Genomic DNA, 20,007 nt, shown 5'->3' with positions numbered 1-20,007 from the left:
TTCTGAATTTTAATTTTTTTTAATTTATTTGATTTGACGGTTGAAAAATTGAAAAATGTATGAAAGGTAAAAACAGGTATGCGAAGAGCACTACCCTCTCTATTTTACTAGCATAATTTCATATATATAGGATTATGAATAATCAGTAAAGCTAAAGTTGATACAAAAATAAATATTAAGGGAGATATAAGAGGGACCATATCAATTGCTAGCCATATTTAAGAGACAGAAAAATCTGATAGAGTAGTGGCTCCACTTTTCTTTGATCTTGTAGTATCACTATTGTTTGCTCCTAATTTCAACAACCGAGCATGGAACCTTTCAGCGGTCCCCTACCCCATTGCAATATCATGGCAATTGGTCAAGCATGGAGAGGGATATTTGAAACACAATAATTTCCCTTGAGCAATCATATGATACAGTAGTCAGCTCTAATTCCTAAAAGCTTCAAATAATGCGCTTGTCAAAATCTTATTACAAAATAAAGAAGAGAACGAATGCATTGTATTACATACATGCATGTGTATTCGTGTTAGGTATTACCCCATAATTAAGACGAGTTTAACATTCCTATATACATGTTTAATCACTTTTGAGTCTCGTTCTTGAAATGTTCAAAGTTTGAAAAAGAAAGTGTCTTAGACTCTCTTCCTAAGTTTTGATCCCTCCGTCACTACTTATGTTTACATACATAGAAATAGTAAGTAGTCGAAATTTCGCTTTCTGACAGTTTCTATGTTTATTTTCTCTACATTTACTAACACATGTGGGATCAAAACATTTTCGGCATTAGTTAACAATCCTTAATTTTATACTTGAAAACCTAAGAATTTCATGGGTTATTGTTTGCTAGGATTTACCTACTCCAATTCTTTATCATCACTCTTTCTGACTTCCCTCGTTTAAACAAATAAGCATGGCAGAAGATGAGCGTGGGATTGTTTTTCTAATCTAAATACGTTGCCTTGTTTGGCCGCCATGGAAAGGGATAAAAAAAGGCAGAAGCAGAAAGCCAAAAGCCAGAGCTTTGGCTACCGCTTTTGGAAGTCTTTTTGTAACGTAAATCATAGAATGACCGAAGCCCCGATCCGCTCACATGCATTCGACACGTACGTATCTAACATGTTCAAAAGCTGAGACTTCTCAAACTTTGTATTCAAGTAGCATGACCTAGTCGGACGGACCCACCTCCTCCCCCATGAGAAACCACAAAGCTTCTTCACGTTTTTCTGTTGGTTTTGCAGGAAACCCTAAAAACTGAAACTGGAAATGTTTCTCACGCTTTCTTCTTCTCTTTTGATCTTGTCTGGTGGGCAATGTGAAACGAAACGGCTGCGTCTTGATCTGGTGGTCTAAGACCATCTCCAATGGTTGGGCTAAAAGCCAAATTTTTTAGCCCGGAAAATTTAGCTTTTAGCCCAGAAATAGCTTTTCTGCTCCAACCATTCTAGCCTAAAATTTTAGCCCGGATTATTAAAGAATGAATTTAGGCTTTTTTTTTTGTTAAATTTTTTTTTTTTTAAATAAATATGTAGACTATCGTAAATTAATTTTATGAACATTTTAATCTAAAAAAATTTAAATTCCGATAAATATTGGGTGGAGTCCACTCCGATTTCTGGGCTAAATTTTGGGAGGAATTTGGCATTGCTTTAGCATTTAACATTTAGCCCAAAATTTCCCCTTGGGTTGGAGTGGGTTTGGGGGGGAATTTTGGGGGGTAATTTGGCTTTTAACCCACCATTGGAGTTGGTCTAATGGTGTGTGCTACAGTGTAACACAAGGCATGAGGGCGTGTAATAATGGAATAATAAAATGGATTATTATTATTATTATTATTTGATGCTCTTTGAAATTCATGGGGTCTTTTTCTTTTGTGGTCCTATAGAATTATGTTTATATGGGGCATGCTATTGCTGTCTTTAAATTTGTCAATACGTTTTGGAATTGAAAAGTCACTGTGTTGGTAGGTCTTGGTTCGTAGTTTTGTGGTGGCATACGTGGATTGCAATTTTATTCTTATCCCTTCCTTATGAAGAAAGATTAATGATATAAACTAAAATTAAAATGGAAAGTAATTAAGGAATCTTATTATTGATTTTAGGTATTTAATTACAAATTTAAATATAAAAAAATATACATTTTTTATTCCATACGCATTAGTAAACATAAATGAAGGTTAAGAAGTGAAAAAAAACTCATGCCGATATTTTAATAAACACAAAAAAACATGAAAATCAAAATAATTTCAAGTGCTATTCTAAGTAAACATGCCATAAAACAGTATCTATTTATTCTCTATCACTGGGACATGAGAGCATATGAAGTCGATTTATGCAATCCAGTAGCATCGATACTGTTGTTTGCGTTTCTATTTATACAGATAAATTTGTTAGTGTTTCGAAAATATAGTTCGATACATCAAATATTTTAACATAATTTGTCAATTTTTTTCTAATTTTTAATTAATATGTATTACTACATTTGACGTATCAAATCGCACACTAAAAATCCCTTCAAAGCAGGCGCGTGGGAAGCATTAATAGTGTATACTGTTCTTTCATGCGGTAAAGTGGCAGTAAGCCATGAACGTTGGATGACTTGTCGCAAATGGAACGCATCTATTTGTTTTTACAAAGCATCTAATTAAGCAACAACCCCTCAATTCGAAAAAAATAAATAAAAGGAACAACCCCTCAAGGGCTCTAAACCTCTCCTTTGTCCAGCCAACCAATCACGGATCTCCACGCCATGGAAAGTTGGACCTAAATCACTAAACTACCCCTATATCAAACTTTATTATCTTTTGGACCATAATTACAGAAGTAATATAAGCAAAAGATGATAAGTGGGGCGTTGGTGACTTGGTGGATGGCTATAAAGAGCTTGTTCTAGAGCTCAAACCACCTCCTCTTTCCCCCTACCTTCTCTTCCCTTTTCTTAACTTCATTCTTGAGAGAGAGAGAGAGAGAGAGAGAGAGAGAGAGAGAGAGAGAGAGAGTAGGAGAGAGAGAAAATGGGAAATTGTCAAGCGATTGATGCAGCAACACTGGTAGTACAACACCCAAGTGGGAAAGAAGAGAAGTTCTATTGGGCAGTGAGTGCAAGTGAGATTATGAAGATGAACCCTGGCCACTATGTTGCTCTTCTTATCTCCACCACCTTGTGTCCCTCCAATCCCACCACCGACAATGGCGGTGACAGGAAAGACAAGAACTCGAATACGGACGACAACAAGAACACCGCTTCTTCGCTTCGCGTGACGCGCATAAAGCTCCTCAGGCCAACCGATTCTCTTGTTCTTGGCAAAGTTTACAGACTCATCACCACTCAAGGTTTAAACTTTTACTCAAATTTTTATTAATATTTTTAACTATTCTAATCAACGGAAAAAAGAAAAAAAGGAATTCGAACTCAGACACAATGAGGCGGACTTTACCAACTAAGGGGGTACCTAAGGGTTGGTCATGGTTATGGTACACTGTCCTTACCAACTAGGGTTAGAGAGGGCGGCATATTCCCACAACCCTTAGTTAGTCAGGGCGGTCTACCGTCATAACCAATTAGCTTAACTCAAATTATCGCACTTTGTTCTGTTTAATCTTCTTATTTTTGAACTCATTTTTCCTTTAAAATTATGAGAGCTTAATTAAATCATGGTTTGTTTTTTAGAAGTGATGAAGGGATTGTGGGCAAAGAAACAAACGAAGGTGAAGAGAAATCATAATCATCAGGTGGAAGGAGAGCAGAAGCCACAAGTGGAGAGGGTGATGAGAGAGAAGCAAGTTCTGACATCAGCCAGAAGATCTGAGACTTCTGAGCTGGAGAAGGACATCCAGGTAATTAAAATTTGATTTAACAAGTTTATCTTCTTGATTATTAATTAGGTTCACGTCTAATCCCTCTGTCACATTTCGAGTAGATTCTCTTCTACAATTGCATATATGGTTTTAAGTTTCTGAACCTCTCAAACCAATTGAGTCTTGAACACGAAGCTTCAGGTCTAAAGTTAAACGCTCTTAATCACTGAACTGCAAGCCTTTTAAAGCTTTGATTGTGCTTGAAGTGGTCAATCCCATTCTTGTTAATTGATTAAGGTTTTAAGTAAAAAGCATAATTATTTAGTCAAGTTCATAATTAAAGAAGATTCTTTGATTTATTAAATCAGCATAAAATCGGGGAAAAAGCATTTGAGTCAATGAGTTTCCCTTCTGTAACGGCTTAAATCATTAAGTAGATGAATAAATAAATAAAAATTATAAAATGCTTTGAAACTCCCTTCGGTAATGTGCTAAATGAATAAACAAATATAATTAATAAATAATTGAAAGAATCAATAAATAATTAAATAAAAAGTTGAATTAATTGTTCTGTAGAAATAATGATTAAGTGAAAATCACTCTCTAATTAATCATTTCAAATATTTTCAACAGGTGAATAATAAACAAGAGAGAGGAGGACACCGACCAAGAACAGCAACAACATCAAGAACGTGGCAGCCATCATTACACAGCATCTCAGAGGCTGCAAGTTGAGATATCAACGTTTCCTAATCTTCCCACATGACGCGTAAGCAACTCAGAGGAGGTGTAGTGGATCAATCAGTGCTCCACCTGCAGAAGATTGAAGCACATTTACGGGTGCAGGCAGAAAGGGTTTTCATGTGAAGGGATTTGAGTTAAGTTGTGTACAGAGAAAGGGGTGGAATGTTTAGAATTAAATGTACTGAAGAGATTTTCTTTCAAATGAAAGTTTAGTTCAAAAAGAAAATTGCTTTGGTTGATTTGGTTCCATGGTTAATTAGTAGTTGTTAATTAATTTAAGTTTACTAGCTCACGCATCATACCTTGCAGATAACTTTAGAACCAAAATATATAATGGCCAATGGTTCTGAATAAGTTCTTATCCAGAGAAAACTTTAGTGTACCGGAGGATGTATCACCAACTATGTCTCATTTATTATATAACACATCGCATTTAATGAGCGAAATAAGGTGATGGAGATTCATTCAGATACATGTAAGAATATTCTTTAAATTAGACGCAGTGATGCGATGAGTGAGATAAGATGACGCTGTTTTATGAGCGAGATAGAGTGATGAAGATTTATCCTTCATTACATGTAAGAATTGATCTCCTCCAAATTAGGCTAAGTCTAAGTTTCAGAAATTACCAAATATTCTGCTAAATTTCAGATAAAGAATTTCGATTCTTTAATTGAACTCTGCTATATTTCAAGATGAGATAGGAAAAAGTAAAAAGTTTATCATATCCTGCTGCATGCACACAACCATCATGGTCAAGCTGGAGATCTATGGATAATGTAATTATATCCACGCCCCCTTATGTCTCATATAATTATCCGAAAAACTTATACATATTCTCCATGCCTCTATGTTGTATCTCATTTTTCACGTTATTTGTGTAAAGAATGAGATAAAAGATTGTATTTTTTTTTCTCATCGTGCCTCAAGTGAGGAGTGAGATAAAAGTTTATCACATCGTATATAACGCGTGACAGGTGAGTCATACTATACTCAATTAAAGTGTTTAGAGGGAAGACATATCTCAACATCCAACCGCAGAAAAATATTCTCAATTAGCACAACAAACAACAGTGAGCTGCTAGCTATAAAAGGTTGCAAAGTTAGCTTTAATCATCAGAAGCCTGTACTTTTTGACATCTTCTAACCATTGCAAACGCAAATGTAAAAAACGGAAACTTCCCAACAACACAACATCATTGATTTGATTCCTCATCTTTTTTGCATTCGCTGCACCCATCAGAGCAAGACAGACCAAAAATAACAAAGCAAAAGAAGGCTTTTCCCTTTCCTTTTTATATTTTTTAAATTTAAATTTATTTTCTTCTCAAAACTTTATATATAAAAACCATATTATTCACTACAAGGAAAGGAATATTTGCTCCACTTCGTTCATATGGGAAGAGCTTTTGAAGTAGGACAAGACAATTGCAAACAGCTCACACGAGGCTACTTTTTGCTTAGGCATGCAACTTACTCTCTCAGTTGATTATTTATGCATTTTTTTGGGATTTTGGGGTCCTCAGATTATTCCCTGAAATAAGTGAAATCCCACTTCCGATGTGGGGCAGACCTCATGCGTTTGCCATTGCTGAGCAACTTAGTAGAAGAATCACATAAATATTGTCTGCATTATATTTTGCCCTTTGGAAACCCACTCAATTACATGTTGTTTGGTTTGCTTAATCCGGCTATCCCTTTTCTTTTTAACAAAAACGATATTTTAAACAACTATAATCTATTAGAAGGAAGATTCGAACTAAACTAGCGCCAAGCGGTTTCCCTAACCAAATCTTTAAAGAACACTTCTATGTTCTTTATTTTCCCTCCTATTTCTAGAGGTGCAGTTACTTCATTTCAAAGACTTAAATCCGCTTAAATTATTATTTTCAAAATGGTTGCAGGAATACTCTACTTTATATGAGTGAGAGAGAGAGAGAGAGAGAGAGCATTCATCATTCTTGCAAAACCAGCATGCAATATGAACAATTTCTCCGTACCTTTCAATGTGTCTGCCAAGCAACATTGACATTTTGGGGGAAAAGTGGGGCAACCCCAAAACAATCAACAAAAGTTCTTGGCCTAGAGGGTCATTCGAGGCCTGTCCCTTGTTTGGTAAAATCTATAGAAATCCACAAAATTAACCATGGAAATAATAATTACACAATGTTATTCTCTCTATTTTTTATACAACGATATATTTACATTAAAGAAGTGCGGAAAAATAGGTTGCACACTCGTAATTTTCCAGATTCAAACCTATGACATCTCACTTATAATTGAAGATGAGTACCATTAAACGACTCAATGATCACTCTTATTTAATTTGCTCAATCTAATGACAAAATAACGAAAAATATGCATGAGGAAAAAAGTAATGTGCCATTAACATTTTCCAACCAATAATGACAACTTAATGATACAGTAGTTATATAATATCCAGACTATCTCGGGAACATCGACAATATCAACATCATATGTAGATGATCTTCATTATTTGTATGGTGAAGCTATTTTTTAAAACAATAATGCTATTTGGGGAATATTGCAACAGTATTAGTGCTATTTGAGATGATACGTAAGATGTACATCCAACTGGGGAATTAGAATATGTGCTGAATAAACCGTTCAACTGTGTTTGATAAAGACAAGAGAACGAGAAGTACGATTTTCTAAATTGTAGCAAGGAATTGTTTGAGTCAAGAAAGAGCCATCATCATCAACTATCAATTCCGAGGGTCCCGTGCCCGAAATTCCAAACTTCAAATATACTACTAAAATTTACAAGTTCTTGGATTTACCATCGATACTCTACTTTAAACTAATATAAACTGTGAAAGTAAGATTTCGACTTAGGAGTATAGGAGAAAACACATCCGCTCTATCCAATATGCACGTCTTCAACATTTAGCATTCAATTCAAATTTTCAAGCTTTGGCTGCTTGCAACTGAAGAAACCAACCAGCCCTTTATGCAGAATACTAATACATGGCTCCACTTGGCAAGCCTATAAACTTCTACACTGATGAATGATGTGTTTATAAACTAAGAAATTTAAGATGAGGTGTGACAATTTCAACCAATAGTATTTTATTTGAAAATTACGCATTAACTTGCGGTATATCATCCATTCAAACTCACACTCAAAAATTTGCAAGAAAGTGCAAAACAAATTTTTGTACCTGAAAGTGCAACACATTACATAGAAATAGAAAGAAAAAAAAAAGGAACCCGAATAGCTCTTCTTGTACAAGCTACAACAGTTGCATCGTACTCTTGCTTAGAAACTCTGGTCTGGGAGTGATCAGTTTTAGCATGGAAGTTTTGATCGAATTACTAAACCTCTGCGTCTGTGTTCTCAGTCACCTCTTTCACTTCTTCGTGCTTGCTAAGCTGGCTGAAGTTTCCCTTCTCCTTGAAGAGTTGGCTATGGTGATGCCTACAGTAGAGACGATGCTCGTGAGCTACATAGTTTGATGGACTGATCACACAGCCTCCATGAGTGCACCGGAAACAAGGCTTATGGTATGATGTGCCGTCAACTGCCACCTGGAACAAGAAGCAATCAGATTAAAGAATGCTGGATTCTACAATGTCACACCGTCTATACATTCATAACGCGTATTAACATTGACAATTATTTACATGTAAAATAGACAGTTCCATAAGAGCTGACATACAGTTTGGACTGAGGAAGCTCATTGATACGTTGAAGCAGAAATTTACCTTTTCGATGGGGTAAACTGTTTTCTTGCAAGCAACACACTTGTCTTGAGTCCCAGCAAATAAGCTCGAAACTTTACTGTTGGTCTGTGTACTGGAACCAGTTAGCGTAAATATAAAAACTTCTAAAAACAAGGGAAAATCCCACTAGTAAATTCTGTATTTTTGATGAACTTGCATAACCTCTATGAAGGAAAAAAGAAAGAATTGGCAAATCAAGGCAGGTACCTGATCGGATCTTTCTCGAACAGTTTTTGGTATACCTAAAAGACAATGATAGGGAGAACATAATCCAAAATTACAAATTAGCAAGAGGTTATAAGCTTTAAAAATTATGCGTTAAGACAATTTGAGCAGCTTATCACCTTCAAAACTTTTATCCAAGCTCCCAGTCATCTTAAATAGCTGATCAAAGTGAGGCTTGCAATACAAAACACCCTCAAAAGAGGAGTAATTACTAAGCTGCATAGACAGAAGTAAATAAGGATAAATGTATCAAACATCTCATTCCATTTTTAGAAGATCAAATATTCACACGGAATTTAACGTGAAGAGTAGGTGCCTTGTTTCTGAATGATACAAATTTCAAATTCGAAAAATTATTAACTCTTAATGGGTCCGCTCGATTTCAAAAACTCCGTTTACGAGAACCTAGAAGACATAATGGAGTCATGGTTGGGAGTTTAGTTAGCACATTGCTAATAACATTCAATGCTAAGGTGAAAAATGCAGAATAGTTGTTTCCCTTAGCTTGGTACTCAACACATTCTGTGATTTGAACAAGTCCTACGGCCTTACACTTATGAAATGTTCGCTCGATTGCAATTACGAACAAGTTGTTGGTCAAGTTTAATTTGGAGGTAAAATTGATAACTGGGGTGAAAATCATTTCTGAACAAACCCAGAATTCAAAATCAATCTTACTTCTAGCAACAGAAAGCTCTTTCTCAAAAGCACTTCAAGAACATAGTCAATGCAAGTAAATTTAAGATGTATCAAACGAAGAGATTTCAACACAGCAACGCAGGAAACAGTGAATCACAATTCAATCCCCAGTGGATCTACATGCCCACATCCAAAGATCATTTGCTTGAGCTCACCACCATCACTCAAGCAGCTAAAATAGCTTCTTACTATGCAAACTTATGCTCAATTATCCAACAAGTTAGAATTCCAAAACAAAAAAAATAAAATCTCAAATTTTTTCTTTCTTCCAATTATTCTCATATCAGTCCAATTCCACCATAATCATCAAATCTCAGAATTTTTTTAAAAAAAAAACCAATCCAGTAAATCAATAATTGACCACAAAAAAGAAGCAAAAAGCATCAGAAAACCATGAAATAAATGCAAAAGTGAGTGCCTTTATATATATTTCTGTATGCATATGCATACCTTGAGGGTGCCCTTGCAGTGGTGGCATCTGAAGCAGGCCTTGTGGTAGACTTTGTTGTCAGCAGTGAGCTGATCAACCAAGTATACTGTCTTCTCACATGCTTTGCACTTCTGGGTTGTCCCTCCAAACGTTGCCATCCCCAAAAAAAATTCACAGACCCCCCAATAATCTTCTCTTCCCACCACCAATCCCAATCCCAAAAATCTCTCTAAAGACACAAACGTTTTTCAGACCCACTACCCGGAAAACTTTGCTTTTTCTTGATAAGAGAAGACTTTCTCTTCTCTCTCTCTCTCTCTCTCTCTCTCTCAGTTTTTAGTCCAAGGTTTACAGCTCAGACATACATGAAAATTTTTGGAAATGCCTAGTGATGGTGATGGGTCTTACTTTTTTGAACTTGGCCCAATCAAATTTGGTAGCTGGACACTTTGAGGGGTATTTTGGTAAATTACATACAAGGTTATGATGAATTTGGCTCCACCTAACCAAACTTCGTGTACAATGACTATTTTGTCCTCGATTGGGGACACGTGTCCTTCTAACTGATCCTTCTGGACCAAACGGAAATTTATAAGATGTTTTAACAAAACATTTTCGGTAACGAAAAATTACGTTTTTATTTTTTTTGTTACTATTTATTACATATTTATTTGTCATTTTTCATTAAAATTAAAAAAAATTTGAACTTTTCTGTTTTTCTAAATTTATATGCATGAAGTGATTTTGTTCTTTTTTGGTAAAAAAAATTAGTGATTTATTAATTAATTGTTGTAATTGAATGAAATCAATAGATTTTGTTCCTTTTAACTCATTTATTTTAAGTATTAATTTCATTTTAAAAAGTCACGTAATTCGTATTAATTGCAAAGGTCTCATAGTTCATATCGTTGAGAATTGCACCTAATTTTCACATATAATTTAATATCTTAGCAGATAAGGTGCTGAGTTTATACTAATAAAGTAAATGAGCAACATTGAGTTGTTTTCTAAGGTCAGAAAATAGGAGATATCTTCCATTTCTGAATATTTTTGTTGTGGTATGGTCAGGGATAGGGCACATGATGGTGCTGGTGTATGTCTGTAAGATCTTCTTTTTGAATATTTTTGACATTATTTCTATCATATGGGTCAGTGGGCCAAAAACTCAATAATGCTTCAAATTATAAGAGTTTGCTCCTACTCAATTTTCAGCTTCTTGATTATCAATAATAGGGTAAAATTACATAATACCTCATCAGGTTTGAGATCTATTACAATCTCATATAACATTTTTAAAATATGTCATTTTCATACCTTATCTACTATTTTATTTCAATATAGTACATCCGTTACATTTTACATTCATTGATCCATTAAGAGCTGATGCGGCTACCACATTTGAACCATGTGGCTGCCACATTTGTACCATGTGACTGCCACTTATATGTCACGTTAATTTTTTTTTAAAAGAAAACCTGAATCTTCTCAAGAAAAAAAAAAAAAAAATTGAAAACCGCAGAACCCACCCCACCTTCCCCGCAACCCCTCCTCACCCCTCTTCTCCCTCCCGAGCCTCCCAACCACTTCCTTCTCCTCCACTCTCTTCACCTCCCCTCCTTCGACATGGAGTCCCTCAAACTGCTGGAATCTCAATCCCAAGAATCCCAACCCCTCAACTCATCCGCCTTCTCCCTCCAGCTCCACCCCAACGACGCCCTATTCAATTCCCAGCATAAGGACTACAAATCCCTCACCCTCACCAGAATAGGCTGCGACTCGCCCGAGTGAACTCGCTCCACACCAAGCTCCAGCTGGCACTCCAAGGGATAAAAAAAAGGGGATCTCGAGTCCATGCACGCCGAGATCCAACCCTAGGACCTCTCCACCCCCGTCGTCTCCGGCGTTAGCCAGGGCAGCGGCGAGTACTTATCCCGGATTGGCGTCGGGACTCCAGTGAAGTCATTCTACATGGTGCTCAACACCGGCAGTGACGTCAACTGGCTCCAGTGCGGCCCCTGCTCCGATTGCTACCAGCAATTTGACCCGGTTTTCAACCCAGCCAGATCTTCCACCTAGAGCCAGCTCTTGGGCTCGATTAACAAAATCGCGTTGGGATGCGGACACGATAACAAGGGATTAGGTGAAGAGAGTGGAGAAGAGGGAGGTGGTTGGGAGGCTTGGCTCGGGAAGGAGAAAAGGGGTGAGGAGGGGTTGCGGGGAAGGTGGGTGGGTTCTACGTTTTTCCTTTTTTTCTTTTTTTCTTTTTTTTTTTTTGTTGAGAAGATTCAGGTTTTAAAAAAAAAATTTTAAATTATTATTTTTTCCACATGGCACACAGGTGGCAACCACATGGTACAAATATGGCAGCCACGTCAGCTTTTAATAGATCAATGGAAAATGTAACGAAAGTAATATATTGAAATCAAATAGTAGCTGAGGTATGAAAGTAAAATATTTTAAAGATGTTGTATGTGATTGTAATAGATCTCAAATTTAAGAGATTATTATGTAATTTACGCACAATAATGTTTTTGCTCTCCAACCTCAAGTAATTGCTATATTCATCACTTTATTATTCTTGTTCGATAAATTTAAATTTTAAGATTTGCATAGTGGATATATATAAATCTGAAAATATAAATTCATACAACGATGATGAATAAGATGATAAATATTACCGCCACTTAAAGGTGGCGAACAAAAATGCACACTTTATATTATCTTCCTTTTAATACTTCATATATCTGCTTCTAAATTTCTAATCAATTTGAAGTAACATGGAGTGGAAGGAACCATCTGGAAACAGCACATCTCCACCAGACTCACCCCCACTAGCTAGCCAAAATATTTCTTTCTTTCTTTGGGTGGTGCTTTGTAGCCGCCCCTACCAAAAGTCAAGAACTTTGTACACTAATTAATTGCAATATATTTGTAATTAAAGTAAGAATAAAGTATGTATTAATTTCACATTAGTATCTTTAAATTGAACACTGCTAATCCTTTTGGAACTGTTTTCAATCTGAACCCTTGGTGTTTCTCCACTGAAATCATCAATCAATCACCAGTCATCCATTCCAGCTGCAATGCTCGCTCTGTCGCTCACAGATTCAGATACCAAGAGCAAATTGAATATATGCGAATAAACACATCATCTTAACGAACTCATCACCAATTTTGGTCTCTTCAACTGGTATCGGTAAAGTATACGCGTTGCAAACACGAAAACAGTAATGGTTTGGTAATGTTCCTTCTGCATTTCCAGCTTGGGGAAGGGTATATGGTCTAAAGTTAAGGAAAACATTCATTACCCGAAAGAAAAACAAAGAATGTTCAAATGCATTTGTTGAAGTTGTTCTATGATTTCTACAGAATAGACTATTATTACGAAACAAAACCTGATAGAGATCAGAAACAGATATTCGGAAAGCAACTCGGGATACTCTGTTTTCCACTTATTCAGCATTCAGAATCAACACGTTCCAGCATGGTTGCTAGAGAAAATCAAACACCGCCCACATACACACCTGATTATGCACTTGCACCCGAAGCCCCTGCTTGGTTCCTAGCTTCTTCTCGCATTACCGCTTTTACATATATTTCATAGCAGCAGCCTGTATAAATATTGCAAACACATGAGACTGGGAAACTGGGAACACTGTAACAACTAATGAGTAAAACAAGACTCGAAAATGACCGACGAAAGGTACCATAATAAAAGAAAAGTCACAATCAAAAGGAAGTCCATTATTGCCTTCTATCAAGAAATGTACTCAATCTCAACCTATCTTATACGCAGATATGGAACAGTTGGATCATAGAACACAGATTATTAGTTAACATATAAAACAGATTTCAACAGTTTAGAAAGAAAAAAAAACTAATATCGATCTCTAATCAGATCTTAATGATCATGATTGCTATTTTCCATTGTTTGTCATGCCACTTTCACGGATGGAAAAAGTAATCATATTTTTTGCAATCAATATAAGCAACAGATTCTACCCATAGTTTGACATGGGTGTTGTTATAAGTCTATGAACGTGCATCTGCGAAGACAAACACTCTTTGCAACCCTAGAAAAGACAGAGAGGGAAGCAGGAAAATGAACCCGTCTTGCTTGTGACTCATTCTTGAGGGGCATATTCCAAACTTAAGCTATATGAGGCTAAAACAACTGTAACCCCCACCCCTTCTTTCGTCATAGCCTTACCGAGGACTTTACTAATCAGACAATAAATGCAACCAAATCAATTGACCATATAGTTTAAACAAGGAAAAGGAAAATAATCAAACACTGAACATTATAATAAAACGGTTTCATATTGAAGTTTTTCTATCCGGTTTCTTCTCTATTTGTCATTTGGGTTTGTTGTGTGAGTCTCAATAAGATGTCCTCTTCCAGTAAGCACTTACATATTCTTATAAATATCATCTTGTTAATCTCATCTCTGAATGATCTAGCACCCTGATAGATTCTAACCGACAGCTTAATATCGAAATGTTGATAGACTATCACCACATCCCCAAAACCATAACAAGATTATCTTAAAATTCTCAAAACGTATGGTAACTAGAACTAATTTACGAAAGCCAGAGGAGCGCGTAACAGCTACGTCTTATCAAAAGTATCACGGTAAATTAAACTTGTGCATAGCAACTCATAACCATCTGATTAAATCTCAAGCAAAAGAATTGCGTACCAGCAATGACAACAATGGTAAGAACATCTCCAAGTCTTTTAACTCGCGACACGCCCTTCTTATGCGACTTGAACCGTTTTAAAGACGGGTCCGCTGCCAAGAGCTGCAATGTTAAACAACTTAGTCCAGCAAAAATGCACAACTCAACCCGTGAAATCAATCAACAACACATTTACTCTGCTGCTAAGAAACATCACAAACAAATAAATAAACAAAATTTGCACAAATAAATCTAAAGCTAACATCTTTAAGCTGTTTGCTCAGATGGGTTTGCTACCCAGCTATCAAAAATGATAAAAATACAAAGTTTCAAGGACGAATCTCGAATACAAGATGAAATTATAAGCTTCATCAAAATCCTGTACAGCTGAAAAGAAAATTAGAGAGAGAGAGAGAGAGAGACTCACCGCTTTCTCGCGAGGCCCTGGCTCGACGTGGAACTGGCGGCGTGATTGGGAAAGCGAATCGTTCTGCGCCCTCTGATTGTCGAAGTGAGAAAGTTAGATTTAGCGAGAGAGGAAAAACTGAGCCAAACGTGAGAGAGAGAGAGAGAGAAACCTGCGAGTGGGATTGGAGATGGGAAGCGACGGAATTGCGGAGCAGGAACGCCATGGTTCAAGACCCGAGCTTGAAGTTGAAGCAGCAGCTATCAAAACCAAATATTTGGGTAAAGACTCGAGTTTTCGCCATCAGGCCGAATTTTGTGTGTTAATTTTCTGTTGTACCCCCATATTTTTGCCATATTATTTAGTTCCCACCATATATTTCTATTCCACCCCCATACTTTTGCCATATTATTTTTTAACTCGCCGTGTCATGTTTATGGGTGAAGGATAGGCTGCCACGTATACATGACAGTTACGAACCAGGGCAGTCCAACCAAACTAACTTTGAACCTTTTGGTTCCAAAATCTCAATCCCAAGAGCTCTGGATTTGGTTACAGAAAGAAGAAGAAGAAGCAATGGCAATGAAAGCAGCTGCTTCCGCATGTAAAATTGGAGGGAGACAAAGAAACCCTTCTCTCTCATCAATTCCTCTCTCTCTCCAACAACTCAAAGTTCATCAGATTCATCATCCCCAAAGATTCATCTCAGCTCCTATTCACCAACATGGTTTGTTACCAAACTCGAGGACACGAAACAGACAATAAGCCGCATGGTGCTCCATATTATCTGTTTAGCGTCTTACTAGTTATGCTATTGATTTAAAGTTTGTGATCAGTTTTATTTGTGCGTATTTTTTTTAACTTTTTTTTATCGTTACCAATTAGTTTATGATGTATCTATTTCAGTGGTAACTAATTAATCATTCTATATGCTCACATAAATACACAACCTTATGTCATTCTCATTTAATTCCTACTTTTTCGTCAAGATATGTGCGTATAAATTTTCATTATCTGTATTCGTTTGAGTTGTTTATGCATATGTGTCAGACTGTGATTCTTGCCGAACAATGTCTGAGGGTTATCGGGTTTAGTCTTTTATTGTTGGTTGCTTTATATGATGCATATGTATGTATCTACCTGTAGGGTTTAAGTCTTCAACAAGGGCTATTAGCGGGGCAGCTGCAGACCCCATGACTCCAAATACAAAAAATGGTCAAGAACAAACACCTCAGAATTGGAAGATTAAAATGCTCTTTGATGGGGATTGCCCTTTATGCATGCGAGAGGTCTATCCGTACCTTCAAACGTCTATCTGGATATTCCTGTTGTTATTTTGCTGATTTTAATGTAATTAGCGTTTGTTTGATGAGTTTCGTGAGAGTGAAGCTATGGATTCTTTTTGTTCTTGATGGATTTGGGTGTATTGAAGTTTTCGTTACATTGGCAGGTGGACATGCTGCGAGAGAGAAATAAGCGTTATGGTACTATCAAGTTTGTTGACATAAGTTCAGATGATTACTCCCCAGAGGAGAATCAGGGGCTGGACTACAAGACTGTAAGTTTGCAGTGATGAAATTCGATACGAAGATTTACAAATCAGTTTCAATGGGAGTATTTCTTGTTTTTCATATCTAATATGACCTCGTAGAATAAGATTTCGGATTTCCTGAAGTGCATATGAAAAACTTAGATTGAAAATTCGATGGACGATGATGTAACATGTTTTGGAAAAAGGTATTAGAATTTAGTGGCAAATTCTTGTGTTGGCTTTTCTTAGGTTATGGGAAACATTCACGCCATCCTCTCTGATGGAACTGTAGCCACTGATGTCGAAGTAAGCCCCTTTCCGTGCCACGTTTGAACTCCCTATTTTGAGTTCAATTTTACTTTTAGCTGTCTAAGAGATGTTGACAAAGCTGATGAAAACTTCTGCAGGCATTCAGAAAGCTATACGAGCAGGTGGGGCTCGGATGGGTGTATGCCATAACTAAATACGAACCTGTGAGACTCCTCTTTCAATTCTTATGTTACCTGCATCGATATTCATCAATTTCCATCTTGTAAACTGAATGGTCTACAAAGTTTGTCTTGTTTTATCTGGGGGACTAATGGGAAAGCACTTTATGCACAGATTGCGACAATAGCAGGTGCTGTATATGGCGTTTGGGCTAAATATCGTCTTCAAATCACAGGTATGCTAATTTGTTAACACTGCTGCCTCATATATATTATGATTAATATGAACTTATGTTATATGATGCCGATATCCTGTTTTTGTTTTAGGCCGGCCACCTCTAGAAGAGGTTTTGGAGTTGCGAAAGAAGAACAAGGTAAGCACCATTTGATCGCATGGATTTCATTTCTACTACCGTTCAATGCCTCTAATTGAATCTGAATGGGACTTGAACCATTAGCTTATGTTAGACATCAAACAGGTCTGCTGACTGAATTTCATACAAAAATACTTAAGACAGAAATATTTGAACAATTTGGTGCTAATAAGCATCTTGTTATCTGTTTTCTGATGCAGGGAGAAGTGTGTAAAGATCCAAAAGATTGTAAACTCCCAGAGTAACTGGTACCAGTCCGGATTTTAAAGGTTCCATTGTCCTCCAAACTTTTGGCGTTATACGAGCCTATATCATATACCAAGGGTTTTTTTCCTCTTTTAGCTAACATCTAATACTCGTATGCTATATAAAGGCGAACAGATGTATAAATTTCACACTCGTACATTCTTTCATAGTTATATGTAAACAATGATGATGAATGTAAAATGTCGATACGCTGAGTTTCTACAATGCTTGAGTTTATTGTTGCTTAATTAGCCTTCTTTCGGCATTGAAAGCTTGGCTACAAATTCATTGATGTTGTCATCTGAGTTGCCCCCTACACTAACAGATCTCTTTGCAGCCTCTCTCCACTTCAAGGCATTCCTTTTGATCTCCCCACTTCTCTCTCCTCCCATGACTTCCCTCACACACATCTCTATCTCTTCCCTACTCACGATCCCCTCTTCATTTTTCTGAACTCTCACTCCAACCCCCCACAACTCCAAGAACTTCGCATTAGTTGGCTGGTCACTCCACTGCGGCATCACCACCATCGGTACGCCTAGGCTCAGCCCTTCCAATGTCGAATTCCATCCTCCATGCGTCACGAAACAACCCACCGATCGGTGTCCTAGAACCTCCACTTGGTTGCACCATGGCACGACCAATCCAGCTTGACCTACTGACTCCAAAAACTCATCTGGCAATTTTTCTTCAGGATCTTTCACAACCCACAGGAAATTCAGACCACTTGCTTTCAATCCCCATGCAATTTCTTCAACCTGTTTAGCTGCAATCTCTGCCATGCTTCCAAATGAGACATAAACCACACTTTTAAGTGCTTTTTCCTCCAGCCATTTCATGCACTGGTCTGCTTTTGGCTCCCAGAGACTTGCTCCATAAGCTATGTCTCCTTCCATTTGTTGATCCAGGTAGGCCGATGGCACCATGGGCCCCACCATCACCAGGGGCCATAGACCCTGCATTTCATTCAACAGCTTTTCCACAAGTATATTAATTAATTAATTGAAATAAGAACAATTAATTAGAATTTTCCAATTGATTTACGAATTGGATAAGTAAAACACTGATGACATTGATCCTTGCCTCTTTTGTCAATCGTACCAAACTCAATTGAATTTTATATCCTCATCTAATAAGCAATAATGCTCAACTTCTGTGATATGCAGGGAATTTCACAAACGCAACAAAACAATCAGATGCACTAAACCTTGGTTTATATACGGATTTATTGTTGGGTAGTGATCGAACTTCCCTATCATTTCCTTGCTCTCCTCCCTCTGACTTTTGAACTGAATAAATCAAAGGGAAGAAGTGCAGAAGGGGAAAACGAAAGTTCTACAAAAACTTTGTCATCGTACTATTTGTGCATATTTCTTCATAAATATTCAGTTTCCACCAGTCTGATTCTTCTTTATTTTGTTTTTCTAAATTCTAGTTCAATTTTAGCAGATAATACCAAAATCCCATGTCACTAATTTCACTACTTGAAAACAAAAAAAAAAAAAAAAAAAAACCTTTATTTTCAGCTAAATAATATCAAGATCTGGGAGAATATTAACACAATTACCTCAGTTTCCAACTCTTGGAAAGAATTACAGAAGATACAATCATTTTCCTCCAGCCTGCTATACTTCTCCAGGATCAGAGCAATATAAGGAGAGTGAGTCTCACTCTCAGGCTGTGAAAGAAAAATTGGCAGCTCAGAAGGAGCAAGTGGAGGAAGGCCAGGCATATTCACCAAACCCCGACCATCATCAGTTTCTTGCAACGTAAGCAACGACAGACCGCGATTTACGACACGCCAGAACATGGAGGAGACAGAGGCTGAGACGGTTAAAAATACAGCTCCGTAGATTTTAAACTCCTTGGCCACATCAAGTGCCCATGGAAACAGCGAATCATACACAATACAACTGACAGGTGGTGAGCCTGCTGAGGCATTGAGCTTCAGTATGAGCTCTGCTAGGGTTTTCGAGCCAACCGTTTTGAATGAGTCTAGGTAGGCTGCTAGGCTTGGTGCTTGGTTGAATCCGCTTTGATTGTAGCCGTCGGAGATGGGTTCGATTCGTACGGTGGGTGCGTAGATGGATTTGATGGTGTAAGGGGTGGTGGCTAGGGTGGTTTTTAGGCCTTTGGAGGCTAAGCGTTTGGCAAATTGGAGGAGTGGGTTTATGTGGCCTTGAGCTGGATATGCGACCACAATTACTTGCCCTATTCGGTTCTCCATTTTTTGGGTTTGGTTTTGGTTTTGGTGGTCAATGGAGGAAATATTTATTGGTAAAGTTTGAGGTTTACTTTACCAAGTTTCCATGGAAAATGGTGGCTGAGAGTTGGAAAAACGGTTCCCCAGTTGAAATTATTGGGCAATTAGTTGACTGCAATAGCATGTTAAGACTGTTAGTTGCTTCTGTTGTTTGCACTTTGCACTGTAGTCACTCTGATTCTTGACGTCACTTCGATCATTAGAACGTGGGTATTGTAATTATTTCGATTCCGGACATTCTATGTGTTCGTGGGATAAACAATAACGCAAGTTCCACGTTAATTTCCGTAATCAAATACATGAATATAATTAGGAATCAAATCAAATAGGAGATGCTATGGTTGATCCCAATCCATTGTTTTTATTGCTTACACGAATCATGACTTCCCTCGCTCCAGGCAAGTAAAGATGAATGACAGATTATTTTGCACCGATTT

At 37.2% G+C, this 20,007-nt stretch overlaps 5 protein-coding genes across 6 annotated transcripts; 2 read left to right on the top strand and 3 right to left on the bottom strand.

Moving 5' to 3' along the window:
* The first annotated feature begins 2,840 nt into the window (after window positions 1-2,840).
* Window positions 2,841-4,783, top strand: LOC125478950. 2 transcript variants are annotated; one of them, XM_048587874.1, is made up of 4 exons: window positions 2,841-2,972; window positions 3,003-3,335; window positions 3,673-3,839; window positions 4,434-4,783. In XM_048587874.1, exons 2-4 carry the CDS (start codon window positions 3,017-3,019, stop codon window positions 4,533-4,535), a joined length of 588 nt encoding a protein of 195 aa, XP_048443831.1. In that variant the 5' UTR covers window positions 2,841-2,972; window positions 3,003-3,016; the 3' UTR covers window positions 4,536-4,783. The 2 variants fall into 2 exon arrangements, with proteins under 2 accessions (XP_048443831.1, XP_048443830.1); XM_048587873.1 differs by having other exon boundaries at window positions 2,889-3,335.
* Window positions 4,784-7,611: 2,828 nt separating this feature from the next.
* LOC125478846 (LIM domain-containing protein WLIM1-like) lies at window positions 7,612-9,975 on the bottom strand. The gene is made up of 5 exons (XM_048587518.1): window positions 9,663-9,975; window positions 8,633-8,729; window positions 8,496-8,530; window positions 8,271-8,354; window positions 7,612-8,093 (listed from the first exon to the last, which is right to left on the bottom strand). The coding sequence occupies exons 1-5, from the start codon at window positions 9,798-9,800 to the stop codon at window positions 7,881-7,883; spliced, it is 567 nt and encodes a 188-aa protein (XP_048443475.1). The 5' UTR covers window positions 9,801-9,975; the 3' UTR covers window positions 7,612-7,880.
* A 2,945-nt stretch (window positions 9,976-12,920) lies between these two features.
* LOC125478937 (succinate dehydrogenase subunit 7A, mitochondrial-like) lies at window positions 12,921-15,058 on the bottom strand. Its single transcript, XM_048587838.1, has 4 exons — window positions 14,901-15,058; window positions 14,750-14,821; window positions 14,343-14,445; window positions 12,921-13,253 (listed from the first exon to the last, which is right to left on the bottom strand). The coding sequence occupies exons 1-4, from the start codon at window positions 14,952-14,954 to the stop codon at window positions 13,171-13,173; spliced, it is 312 nt and encodes a 103-aa protein (XP_048443795.1). The 5' UTR covers window positions 14,955-15,058; the 3' UTR covers window positions 12,921-13,170.
* Window positions 15,059-15,178: 120 nt separating this feature from the next.
* Window positions 15,179-17,521, top strand: LOC103935413 (uncharacterized protein At5g50100, chloroplastic). Its single transcript, XM_048587837.1, has 8 exons — window positions 15,179-15,455; window positions 15,875-16,017; window positions 16,179-16,286; window positions 16,509-16,565; window positions 16,667-16,732; window positions 16,863-16,923; window positions 17,015-17,061; window positions 17,262-17,521. Exons 1-8 carry the CDS (start codon window positions 15,194-15,196, stop codon window positions 17,304-17,306), a joined length of 789 nt encoding a protein of 262 aa, XP_048443794.1. The 5' UTR covers window positions 15,179-15,193; the 3' UTR covers window positions 17,307-17,521.
* Window positions 17,304-19,608, bottom strand: LOC108866259 (mogroside IE synthase-like). The gene is made up of 2 exons (XM_048587836.1): window positions 18,875-19,608; window positions 17,304-18,281 (listed from the first exon to the last, which is right to left on the bottom strand). The coding sequence occupies exons 1-2, from the start codon at window positions 19,532-19,534 to the stop codon at window positions 17,556-17,558; spliced, it is 1,386 nt and encodes a 461-aa protein (XP_048443793.1). The 5' UTR covers window positions 19,535-19,608; the 3' UTR covers window positions 17,304-17,555.
* Window positions 19,609-20,007: the final 399 nt, after the last annotated feature.

Source organism: the organism of the source record quoted next, unplaced genomic scaffold (genome assembly GCF_019419815.1).
Source record: "Pyrus x bretschneideri cultivar Hongxiangsu unplaced genomic scaffold, Pyrus_bretschneideri_v1 Contig27, whole genome shotgun sequence".
Lineage (NCBI taxonomy): Eukaryota > Viridiplantae > Streptophyta > Magnoliopsida > Rosales > Rosaceae > Pyrus > Pyrus x bretschneideri.
The sequence above is the reverse complement of the archived record's forward strand: the minus strand, read 5'-3'. Positions and strand labels throughout refer to the sequence as shown.